The sequence below is a fragment of the Staurois parvus genome, unplaced genomic scaffold (assembly GCF_062004578.1).
Source record: "Staurois parvus isolate SC_StPar_1 unplaced genomic scaffold, SC_StPar_1.0 ptg000152l, whole genome shotgun sequence".
Lineage (NCBI taxonomy): Eukaryota > Metazoa > Chordata > Amphibia > Anura > Ranidae > Staurois > Staurois parvus.
In genome coordinates this window covers 2,191,018-2,204,457 of record NW_028317948.1, presented here as the reverse complement: position 1 = coordinate 2,204,457, position 13,440 = coordinate 2,191,018, and the positions used below count along the sequence as shown (strand labels likewise).

Below are 13,440 nucleotides of genomic sequence, written 5' to 3'. Positions count from 1 at the left end.
TTAAGCCATGGTTCCTATATGTTGAAAAATTTAGAATGGAAGTTGTTTAAGATACTGGGCATTTTTTTTATTAGGCATTAATGTGGTCATACAGTCTTTCACTTTCTGAAAGGGACAGAGGGTTCTTCCAGGCTTTGGCTATGGCCTGTTTGGCAGCCAAAAATAAACAGGTTGCCAGTTTTTGTTGATATGAGAAAAGGCCTGAGATCGGGCAATGCAATAGAGCTGACTTAGCATACTTATGGATTGGTAAGTGGAATAGTGTTTGGAGTAAATCAAAGATTCTTAGAAAAAATCCAAGCAATTGAGGACCCACTGGATATGCAGAATATCTCCATGCTGTCCACAGCCCCAAAAGCACCTGTCACTGCAATGAGGGTTTGCATGAAATATGTGGGTAGGAACCCAATACCTGAAAAGAACCTAATATGCTGACTCGAGGATAGTTGTGCTTAAGGTACATTTTGCTATTGTCAACCATGCTTTGACATTGATAAGTCCTGGTGACTTGGGAGAATGCAAATACATGTTTTCGAAGGCTGCTTTCACAATGGAGAAAGGGGAAATCAGATACACTATCCAATGTTGAAGCTGAAAATAACAATAGGACTCAGATGAAGGTGCCTCATGGGTTTCTTCTTGAAATCCATATTGGAAAAGCTAGAGAGGACAAGAAATTATGTACATGCATGAATCCATAGAATGACCACCATATGAATGCTCTTGTTTATTCCAAATTATCTTTTCTTTTTAATCTGCACCACTGTAATATTCAGTAAAGGTCAATGCAATGTGACAACCTGCATACCTTATGTACACAGTTAGTACATGGATCTTTCCCAGAAATGTAATCTCCTGCTTGTGTGGTTGGCTCACTCATTTTCCCAAATGTCTACACTAAGATACAAGTCAAATTTTAGGCATCTTCTGCAAGGAATTATATGTTTGGTGAGATACTCCCTAAGAGTTAATTACATCTAAAGGGATGTAGACTCTGCAACATTCCTCATTCGAACATCACAAGTGCATCAGTTGATTATATTAAACACATACACTGATATTCAGGAATCAGTATTCCAAAGACATAAAGGAACATATAGCTTTTTCTTATAATGGAACTACACTGAATCTGAGCACCACAAACCAAAAACAGGTAGAACTCTGCTACAAAGTTTGTTGAAATTCCTGCAATATATATTGATCACCCAGAGGGGATTGTTTTTTTCTCTAAAAAGTGGAGGTACTTTTTAAATGTGTTGCTATCCATGACCATCAGTTTCTCTCTTTCTTTTAATAAAAACAGGAAGAGAACAATATGATTGTTTGCTGTGAGTGACAAATATCTCTTATTTCAGCCACTTTAATACGAGCCGGATCATTTCATATGAAAAAAAGTAAAACAAAATACATAAAACACAAAGGTGGCTTGCTGTTACAAAACATACTTTATTTACATATACCAATATAAAATATTTTAATTATATATTATATTTAAAGTATACATATACTGCATATATATTCGAAGGCACAAAACTATAATTTTACAGGTATGCAAACACTGGTACCTTTAGCTAATGATTACTGTTGTATTGGGGAATCTCTGAGACAGTGAAGCTAGGGATCAAAGGATGCCTTTTAAGGTTAGCACACAATGGAAAGATGAATGGAGGTTGAAAGACGTGTTTAGTGGCATATAATGTTCCATGTGATGCTATCAGCATTGACAACTGATCTGTATTCCCAGAGCAGTGAACAGAAATCACTGGTGATGTACCAAGAATGCATGTTAAGCAAGACCTTAGTTGCCTTTTTACATTTTATTTGTTTTGAATAGAATGGGAAAGATACAGAATTTTTGTCAAATTTTATTACAGTCTGTGTTTCTATTAAAGGTATTTCCTGATGACATTAGGGAGAAGAAATCTCAGTAAGACAGGAAATATGGGGAAGTCTCCCCAGCTGAGACACAGATAACAATAACACTTTATTTGCTTTGTTTAATCCTTTGCTACTCTATTAAAAAAGGAAAATGTCTGAAATTCCATGTTATGCAATATATACGTCTATCTATAGAGAGGAGGGGCATTCCGCAATGCTCAGCACTTGGTGCAATATCCTTCAAGGAAACCCAAGGTCTTGGCTTCTTTCTGGAATCAGGCAGACTGTAAGCATCTGTATGGTAGGTCTAAAAATCACACCACTTATAGCAGCTGGGGACTGAGCTAAGTCCAGATCTCACAATGCACAATTTTAAAGTATACCTATCCATAGCTGTTTAAGTCTGCATTAATAAATTCCTGACATGTCACAATATCATTTTGATCACTATGTACCATGAGCTGCAATCAAGTGAATTTTGTTGATGGGTTGAGCTACCATAAGAGGATATTTACATGTGTAGCTATAACATATCTGGTGCCCATACAAATAAGAGTTTTTCATATATTAATATGTTTACCCACGGTCAAAGCAGGTTTAAAAGATAAAACATGTTGGTGGCTTTCTGAGTAGGAAGGTAAATGAGGACACTGTCAAGGGCTCATTTCCAACGTTTTGGTTTGCCTGTGGTTCAGTAAAAAAATCAAACCATACAGACACAGTAAGGAAAAGCTTGTACAGTTTCCATCTATGTAGATCTGTGGGTTAGCAAAAATTTCTGTGGGTTGCATTTAAGCAAAATGCAGCTTAATGTTTTTTCCCTGTGGTTTTTAGAAGGTGCATACTCATTGTTTTCAATGGCCCAGCTTACAAACGAAAAGCAAAATGCATATTTATAAAACTAAAATTTTGGGAATGGGCTCTAGTTGTTGCATCTATATATTGCTGGCAATGGTAGCCTCCTTGTAAAAATGTTAATTGACAGGCTGTGTCTAGTTTCAATCTTTTCTTAATAATTTGGTGATAAGTAGTATGCAGAGTAAAGTCAGAACTCCTGATCTGCATGTTTATTTTTTGGTTACTGATGACAGTATGACACTGGCTGGAGACTACAACTTTCAGAAGAAATTAAGATGGCCATAGACTGATCAAAATTAATTTCACATTTCGTTCAGTGTATGTCTGTCCTTGCTTGACATCATTTGATCAACTGAAGGGACATGTTAGGAAGCTTTTGTTGATCTGCAGGTGCAGCTGCCAGAATACAATGTCCTGGAAGTGGAGATTCCTCCATCCACCTCATTTGTGTGGATGGAGGAATCTGTTTTTTTTTTCATTCAGGCTGAATGGAAAAAAAATACCTGTATATGGCCAGCTTAAAGTACTGGTAAAAATTGTCATACTTACCTGTCCTGTGCAATGGTTTTGCACAGAGCTGCCCGGATCCTCTTCTCCCACTGGAACTCCTGGTCCTTCACCCCTGCCAAGTAACACACACACACACACACACACACAGAGTGCGGCTCAGCTCCACCCCTTCTCTCTCCTCACAGGCTGTACTGCTGCTGCCTCTCTGTCCAGTGAGGAGGGAGAGAGCTCCTGCTCTCGTGCACATTGCTGGATCGAGGTCAGGCTCAGGTAAGCATGGGGGGGAGGTGGGGAGAGAGCGAAGTACAGAAGGGTTTTTACCTTAATTTATAGACTGCATTATTTTAAAAAACCTTCTGCCTTTAGAACCACTTTAAGTATTAGCAGCCTAAGAGGGCCCGTTTCAGTTTAAAAAAAACATGTGGTTTCTTCTGGTTTGCTCCATTTTGTAGGTGCTTTACTTCTGGTTTGCATGCTGGGCCACTGAAAGCCACTAAAAAAGTATACTTGTTCTAAAAAATGGAAACGTAAAAGCAGCATTACACTGAAATCTACAGAAATGCATAGATGATAATTCTACCACTGAATATAATGATGCAAATTATTCCATTTTGTTTCTCTGTGGTTTGGATTCTTACCAAAGTGCAGACAAACAACAGAAGAAATAAACCCCAGATATATCCTCAGTACAGGTCTCATATAAAAAACTATATCTGATATTAGGGTAAATGAGTTTTCACCCCATAGGAGTGATTAGGATTTAATATTTTTTACATACTGTATAGCCCTTTTGTGATCATAAAAAGAATCAAGTATTTTCTTAACCAAAGCTAAACTGAATGATCTGATAATGATGATCCTTTGTACTGTTTCATATCCATACTATACAACTAAACACATATCAAGATAACATTTTAAGATCAATTAGTACAAGACAACAAGATTTCAGGTTGTGCTCTTGAACTCTTGAACTTTCCATTAAGTAATTCTTCCAGCCATAACCCCATTTTTGTCTTCTGTAAAAGAAATACAAATATAGTTGTTTTCTTATAGAAAAAGCACAGTCCCTGGAATTCATAAAGAGTATCGTGGAACTCATTGTTCTGTGTAACAAATGTTATTGCTTGTGACGAGATTAATTTAAAGTGGTTATAAAGCCTCTTTATTTTCTTAAAATAATAAACATGTTATATCTGACTGCTCTGTACAATGTTATTGCACAGAGCGGTCCCTTACCTCCTTTTCTGCGGTCCCCTGCCAGCGCTGTCCATGCTATCCATTCCTGTGTGCTATGGGGCAGTCATGCAGGTGCGCTGTTGAGCTAGGCTGTGTGCGTTCATAGGCACACACAGCGTGGCTCAGCCCCACCCCAGCTTCCTTTTCACAAGATTTGATTGGCACCAGCAGGAGCCAATGGTTCACTTATATTGCTGGATCGAGATAGGAGTCAGGTAAGTATTTGGGAGGCAGGGGAAGAAGCAAGTAGTAAGACATTTTTTACCTTAATGTAGGGAATGCATTAAACTCAAAAAATGTCTTGACGTTAGGACCACTTTAACTGTCGGTAAGGTGTTCATGAATCTGCTGTAAAATTGCTTCAGGAAAATTTACTCCAAAATGGAAGTGGTCTTAATTATTGCCACTTTTCTTTTCATCGATATGGAGTTATTTCTTAAAGGAGAAGTACAGCCAAAGCTCGCTTAGCTGTACTTCTTTTGTGGATCACAGGAGTGCAGTTCGTTCTGCTCTCCTGTGACCCATTTTCAGCCATCAGTAAGCTAAAGCCTGCTGTCGGTTGAAGTTACAAAGCTGGTCCAGGCTGGGGAAAAATCATGACCACATGGTCAGGATCCACCCAGGAGCCAAGACCGGGACCTGGTTCAGCCTCCCAGCCAGCCGTTGAGAGCCTCAGCCAGCCACTCCTGCACCCTCCACAGCCCAGCGCTTCAGTGAGTGCTGGAGAGGCAGAGCAAACAGTGGTGACTGACAGCCTCTGCTCAGAGCTGCGGGGAGAACTGAGAGATCAGCTCCCTCAGTTCTCAGCCTTAGAGCCAGTGGGGGACAGATGCAGCATGGGATAAATGCTGCATCCACCTAGGTAAGTATAATTAAAAAAAAAAAAAATCCAATACTTCTCTTTTAATGAATTTGTCACAGCCATAGGAGCAAAATGTAACAGTGTCACACATAGGAACTACCTGAATTAATCACATTACTGTTGCATGACTTTCATTAATTTGGCACAGGATTTCTAACATGGCCATTACACCAGAAAGCTATTATTCCATAAGCAGCCAAAATAGGTGGTGGGGGGGGGGGGGGGGGGCAGAGATGGATGAGATAGGTTTTGCCTTAACCTTAGGAGAATTTAGAGTTTAGGTTCACTTTAATAGTTCACAGAAATGTGCTCTACGGCTTACCTGAGAGGTCACTTTCTTCCAAAGGTACATCTTTGGAGATGAACTTCTGCTTTTCCAGGACAAGAGACCTTATATTAGAGAAGTCATTGTTTATCAATCTGTCCTTTTATCATGCTGATTAGAAATGCAAAGATTTGAACTAATGGGAATGCAACACATATATTACTCAGCTCATGATACAGGATGGGATGAGGTTAACCTAGCAGTCCAAAATAAATGAGAAAGCTCATACCGGAATGATCTTGCTCGGGTGATAAACTGGCGAGCTTGGTCTATTTCTTTAGCAAGTCTTTTTAGATCATCACCTTCAAATATTGGAAGAACAGGATCCTGTGTGGTAACCAATTTGAGAAATAGGTGCAATTACTGTATGGCATTTATTTGCACTTCAAATACTCTATGACGATAATACTTTAGACCAGCGTTCCTCTACCAGGGTTCCTTTTTTTTTATTAAATTTATCATTTATATTTTGCTCTTCAGCAAAGTACATGGTACAGAACATCAGGAAGCAGTCTGCCAAACATGGTGGAATGATGACAGTCATAAGGTACATAATAACAGCAATGAAAAAGTCAATGCACATCCAGGACCATGTCATCTTGTACGACTCTCAAACCATTAGTGAACCAATTACATGGAAAACAGTAGTGCAAAACAAGGCCCCTGGAACAGACCATTCGTAACCACACAATACAGGTGCATAAGCAGTGATCTGACCTATGCAAGCTTAAGCCAAAAGGACATTTTTAAATCTAAATTATATCAGATATGAGGATCAGGAAGAAAAAAGTGAGAAAAAGGGCAACAGTAAAAAAAAAAAAAGGGGGGGGTTAGGGATAGAGGTACAGGGACTAGTGCCCATCAATAAAACCGAAAAGGCGCAAAGAATCTAATTCTTGCTAGGCCAACCAGGGTTCCTTGAGCAATGAGCAATTTCTGCCCCCCAGATAAGTAACCACAAATCTAAAAACAATTTTGGCTATCTGTAAGGGGGGATTCTTCCCAATGACCATAAATATAGGAGTGTTCTTCCAAATGAACATGATGCTAATGTACTGTGAGCTGTGAATATATTACTCATTAGGAGGGGTTCCCTGAGGCTGGAAAGTTATTTCAAGGGTATCTCCTTGTTTAAAAAGTTGAGAAAGACTGCTTGATACCCTGCACAAAACATAGAAATTTTTAGTAAATAGAATTAAAAATGTCATATCCTGTATTGCTGTTCCAAGGAAGGTATCTGCACACGAGGGGGTTTACTTATCAATGTTTTCATCCAATATTCACACATTTTTCACACAAGGTTCATGCATTTCACCTACAATTAAATTAGGGAAAATGTGTGAATCTTGTGTGAAAACTTTTATAAATAGAATCCTTATGTTAATGTGAGCATTATTTCTCTGGCTGAGCACTGTCATTGAGAAAGCATGATTGGGTGCGGGAGTCATATTTATTGTTAAGGCAATATTTGTGTTTATGATAATTATTAATGTTAAATGTTAAGGCAACATTTGTGATTATTAGGTCTGCCCAGAACAGGGCCAGAACTGAGCTACTGAGCAGCTTGCCACTTCCCAATACAGTTGGCCACAGACCCTTACAAAATGGCAGCCAAAGTGTGCAATCTTTGGACTTATCAAATTTGTAAAGCTTTTACAAATTGTCTTCATTTTTGTTTTCGTCATCCTAACCTTGCATATACAGACATTAGTGGAGAGAATATAGTACATACATCTTCATCTGTGAACCCCTCGGTTAGCATCCTATGTGCAACAAAATGGCCGTCCATATGTCCATGAGGTGAATGGAATCTCCCGCCTGACAGATATGCCAGCCTCTTTAGGAATTCATTGCCCGCTCTAAATCAAGTATAGCAACAAAAGAAAAAAATATATATATATGGTTTATGAATAAATTGATATTATGAAGCAAATACGCTGAGTGTTCTTTTAACATACAAATACAGGTTTTACACATATTTTCTCAATTAAGCATCCACACTATTAACTTGTGAAGAACATGATGATAATTAATCCTTAAAGAATTATGGTTAATTGCACATAGCGAAGTTAAAATATTTTAAGAATTTTTCATTTATGTATGGATTAAATTAAAAATATGTAATACACACATACATTACCTCTCTGAGGTGTTAAATGAAACAGTGTTCACTCTGACACCATGAGACCCCAGAATTTTCTCAGCCAGCAAAAGGTTATAGCTGTTGTCTGGCTTTCCATCTGTCAGCAGATAAACACCTTGCACATCCAGGTAAGACAAACTTTTCTGAAATTACACAAACAATAAGACATTAACTACTGTTATCAACTCTAGAGAAGCTCTACCCCCAAAAATCAGTGGTGGTCAATAAATGATAGAGGGCCTGAAGTGCGGCCCCCAACACTTTCAGAGGGCAACACAATAGCAGTGCATTTTCATGTGCTAGAGTGACTTGCTTTGAGTTATGCAGCCCATTGTAATTTACCACAATGCACATGGATGAGAAAGTGGGAGTGAAAAAGCCCTATCAATTGTGTAATTGGCAGTAATAGTAACTAAGTGTCAGTGGATGCAATAATAACTCACAGCATTGGTATCTGAGTGTAGCAAGAAACCCCCAGCATTAGTGTCAGTGTCAGTGTTAGTGTCAGTGACTGTAATAATAATCCACTACATTGGTGTCAATGAACACAATAGAAGAAAACCCCAACATTTTTGGCCAGTGTTAACTTCGTCTTGCACTAGTGGTCAGTGGCAGTGCTATTTAACTTCTCTTCCTCTCTTCCTTCCTGTATTGGCAGACAGTGGCACACCAGAGAGCTGGTCTGCCTAATGCTGGGCACCAGAACTATTGGCGATATTGTCAATGCTTGCCTTTATACTGGCAAGAATTCAAGAAAAATTTCACCAAATGATTCATATACTGATTGCCACAATGTAGAGTCTTGGAGTGACACAAATGTTTAGAGCCTGCAGTGCTATAGCTTCCTGTGTCACCTCCTCTCTTCACCGCTTTACCTGTGCATTTATCCCCCTCCAAAGCACTGCTACTTACAAAAAAGTCTGATGTGTAAATTAAAGTCCATAGTGCATCACCTTCTATAAACTGAAAATTCTTCCTGCGCCAAAGAAACTACTACAGGATCTACCCTGCTGCTGTGCAATGTGATAAAACACAAAAAATGACAATTATAAATAAACAGTGCAAACATAGACCTCTGAATATAATCAATCTATAAAGTGCATATGGAAAATGAGTGATATCACATCACAGCTCCAGGGTACAGCAGAAGCTCCACAGAGAAACCCATACACAGATCCCAAAAGATGGTGGTGCGTTCCAGCGGCCATCTTTTGGGATCTGTGTATGGATTTCTCTGTGGAGCTTCTGCTGTACCCTGGAGCTGTGATGTGAGATTCCTGAGGAGGCTGTATATCACTCATTTTCCATCTGGAAGAGGTTGTTTCAATAAATGTGCCTTTTTAAAGTGGTTGAAATGTGAGTGGCCTTAATCTTTGATTTTATTAATAGTAGCAATTAGCAATATCACACTACCTGAGATTTTTTTCTCCCTGGTTGAATGGTGGAGCCTATTCTGATGGTGAGGAATCCTATAGAGTGGATACGAAAGAGGGCTTAGGATCCCTTTAAATCCCTAAAAGGCGTTTCATTCACCAAAAATCTGGTGAGTGTAATTGATGTTGGTTTGCACGGGTGGAAGGTGGAAGTTTTCTTTGCATCTGAAGAATTTTTGGATTTCTTATCTTCATACGAATTTTTTATGCTTCACAAACTTTTGGTGTTTATTATTATGATGGACTTTCACTATTAATATTATTTATGATATATTTAGTATTATTATGCACTTTATAGATTGATTATATTCAGAGGTCTATGTTTGCGCTGTTTATTTATAATCATCACCTTCTTTACTCAGCCAAATTTCTGGTGTGCAGAGAATTATTGGAAGTTATGATTATTGACTCAATTTTACTATTATATATTTACAATATTTAAAGATCAATTTAATGACTCTTGGATAAATACATAACTGAAATATAATATACCTGTAGTGCCTCTTGAATTACATATTAACATACTATACTTTTAGCAAACTATAAAACTAGTGTTGACAAAACCCAACTTGATGTGATCTGATGTTTTCTATTGCAAATGAATTTAAGTTATTAGTCCACCTGAAATTTATTTCAGATTTGGGTTGTTCATTGTGTAAACCCTCCTCTAGGTAGCACCCCTGTGACCCCTGCTTTGTGATGATACTGTTCTGCCTTTAAAACTGATAATATCCTGTCAAGACTTCAGCACTCAGACAAATTAGGAAGATATAATAAGCAGACAGCAACGACCAGATAGTAGTGGCAACCATCCAGTGAGAGGATTCAGTAACTATGGCTAGGCACAGATAAAAGACATCAGATTTCTATAGTTCTTCCAACAAGAAGGAGGTTGTATATACAGTATGTGGACAACTCCAAAAAGACCTTCACAGGTAACTGTAAATAGAATATATTACCTACACCAACATATCAAAGGATGATTTTAATTCAGATAGGACCCCATTCACACTTGTGCGACTTGTCATATGTCTTTGGACATCAAAGTTGCATGACAAGTCGTATCCCATGTTTTCCAATGATAACCATTCATATATGAGTGTCTTAAAGTTGCAGAAACTTTAAAGTAGTAGCTAATGGAAACATTTATTTTGCATTTTGACCTCCGGATCCTCTGGATCAACTGTGGGTATAGGATTGAGTATATGGAGGTTTTCTATTTGTGTGTGTGTTTTCTCTGTGGGTTTATCTAGAAAGACTTGTGTCTTTTTTTCAACCTGACTAACTACTGTATGTAACTATGTAACAATTGTCATCATTGTTCCCTATTATGATTATTATACTGGTTAGGCATTTCTCAAGATATTTTTTAAGCTTGGCATTAAAAAAAATAGTTTAGAGGTATATGGAGGCCGCCAGTGTTTGCTACTGTAGTTCCCTGGTTGTCAAGCTGATCTAACTACAGTAGTCAGACATGGCTTCCGGATCACTAAAGATGGCCATACACTGCTTGAATTTGAGCAGGTTCCCAATAAACCAGCCAAAATCAGCTTTGTGAGTGGCCATGTCGGCCACTTCCTGCCTGACATACCTCAACTGAAAAATTGAAGAAGCAGAGTTCAAAAAATTGTTGGCTGAAAATCATCTGCACCCAATCCCATACAGGCACTGTTTCAGTATTTTGACAGCCAGCTGTTAAAATACAATAGCCACAGTGGGTGAATTGCCATCCATGCTGTATACGGAGGAATACAGCATCTCTCCCTTGACAGGTTTCCTTTCAATTAACAGTAAACCTACTGTTAAAATTCAACTTACTATAGGAGCAATCAAAAACATTGGCTCATTTATATGTTAAAAAAGTATTTACCATTTATGAAGATAGATTTTATCCTGGGGACAGACAGTTTCCTGAACATAGCTATTTACTTATATACCTGGGGGTATTTCTTTTTTGAAGTAAGGTAAGAATGTGGCCTGGAAGTTCTCTCTAAGTGCCTGTTCACATGTATGCGGATTGGATGCGGTTTGAAAAAATATTCCTTCCTATGGTACCTGTTTACATATGTCCGGTGCACTGGCGATGCAGATTCAGTGCAAATTCAGTGAGGTTTTAAAAAGAGTCATGTCCGATTTCTGAGCAGTGCGGTCCGGTTCAGGTGTGATTTACAAGGCAATTGACTTCTATGGGAACTGTTTCTAAACCACACATGTGTGAACAAGATAAGATCCTGAGCTAATCCTGACCTGAACCTGATGTAAACCTAACATGAATCTGTAAAGAACTACTTTATCAATTAGCTGTGAACAGTGAGCTTGAATCCGCAGCACATATCTGTGAATCAGCTCTGCTAATGTGTGGTGTGGATTTAAGCTCAGATTTCACAGCTAATTGATACAGTAACTGTTCACTAGTTCATGTCAGGTTTACATCAGGTTCAGGACAGGATTAGCTCTCAGGATTATCCTGTTCACACATAGGGGGTTTAGAAACGGTTCCCATAGAAGTCATTAGCCTGTAATCTGCACCTGAACTGAACCGCACTGCTCAGAAATCATACTTGATTCTTTTTCAAACCACACTGAATCCGCACCGCCAATGCATCGGACATATGTTTACACGCACCATTAGAAGCATTGTTTTTTTACATTTAATGCGGATTGGATGCGGTTCAAAATGCATCCAAACTGCATATATAATTAAGGGTTCTGACAGACAAAGTTCTTATCTAGCCTACAGGTTTCCCCCCAGCAATCCAAGAGGGTGAAAATAAACTGCAATTATGGAAAACCTGAACCCTTGTACTGTTGCCAAAATGTGTATACTAACTTGTATTTGTACTAGTACTTAGACTGTACTGATGAAGAAATATGAATGAGCAAGACTATTGAATGTGAATCTTGTGAAAGCTTATTTTAGCCTAAATGATTGGTAAAAGGATGATAGATTACAATGCCAAGATATACTAAAATGTTTGGATACTTATTTTTGAGTACTTTTTGGATAAAGTTATCTTACATTAACTGTTTCACATTTATAAAAATGTTTATTGGTTCTTCTGCTCTAACTCTCAAGTATAAACTCCATAGATAACAAGCAGAGGTATCACTATCACTGATGCCAGTATGGACATTGTACATGTAAATTAGTCATTATTCATGTATGGCAATTGTGACAGTGCCACTGTGAGGGGACAGGTGTGTTCCACCTAAAAGGTCAAAGGTCCCAGGCTAGGGGACAGGAGGGCTTGGATGCCAGGAGATTCCCCTTTTCCTAAAGAGCACTGAGAAAGCTGAAGCTGTTGTATGTGAGCACAGATGTGCTGTTAGTCTGGGGGGACCAAGGCACAAGGCCTGAGCAGTCGGGTTATGAAGGGAATGAGCCCGGAGGCTTGGTACCTTTTTTGTCCTTTTTCTGTTTTTGCTTTGAATGTGGTATGAAGCTGAAACTTCTGTGTGTGAAACCATTTTGGCTCCAGAAGGTTTTACTCCTTTCATAACCAGGCCATTTTTTTCTATTCTTCAGTGCGCTACTTTATCTGGTAATTGCACGGTCATGCAACACTGTACCTAAACAACATTTACTGTATATAAATTTTCTTCACACAAACAGAACTTTCTTTTGGGGGTATTTGATCACCACCAGGTTTTTTTTACGTTTTATTATATAAATGAAAAAAGACAGAATTTTTTTTAAAGAAAAATATTTTTTACTTTCTGCATATCCAATAAAAAATTAAAAAAATCAAATGTCTTCATAAATTTAGAGCAAAAGTATACTGTTACATGACTTTGGTAAAAAAAATCCCAATAAGTGTATACTATTTGTTTGCGTGAAAGTTATAGCGTCTACAAATTATAGTATACATACTGGAATTTTTTTTTATACTACTAATAGCAGTGATCAGTGACTTATAATGAGACTGTGATAGTGCGGATGGCAATCGGACACTAACTGACACGGGGTGGGAACTGACTACTATACACTGTCACTGTACTAATGACACTAGCTGGGAAAGGGTTAACATCTTGGGTTATCAAGGGGTTAAATGTGAGCCTAACAAGTGTTAATTTGTGTAATGTTTGCTGCTTTTAATTAAAAATCTTGCAAAGCAGGGAGAAGAAAAATAGAGATTGTTCCCTCTGTACAGAGCCCTGTGTTTATTGTCAACACAGGGCTCTGGGCTGTGATTGC

The 13,440-nt window shown here is 38.3% G+C and overlaps 1 protein-coding gene across 2 annotated transcripts in view; it reads right to left on the bottom strand.

Moving 5' to 3' along the window:
* Positions 1–1,426: 1,426 nt before the first annotated feature.
* The window catches only part of VWA3A (von Willebrand factor A domain containing 3A), a 149,145-nt gene continuing 137,131 nt past the window's right edge, over positions 1,427–13,440 (bottom strand). For both annotated transcript variants that reach the window (XM_089674793.1, XM_089674794.1), the window contains exons 30-34: positions 7,810–7,955; positions 7,402–7,528; positions 5,899–5,996; positions 5,667–5,734; positions 1,427–4,262 (exon numbers count right to left, since the gene is read on the bottom strand). In XM_089674793.1, the coding sequence (XP_089530919.1) occupies positions 4,225–4,262; positions 5,667–5,734; positions 5,899–5,996; positions 7,402–7,528; positions 7,810–7,955 (477 nt within the window). In that variant the 3' untranslated portion in view covers positions 1,427–4,224. The remainder of the gene's footprint in view (positions 4,263–5,666; positions 5,735–5,898; positions 5,997–7,401; positions 7,529–7,809; positions 7,956–13,440) is intronic.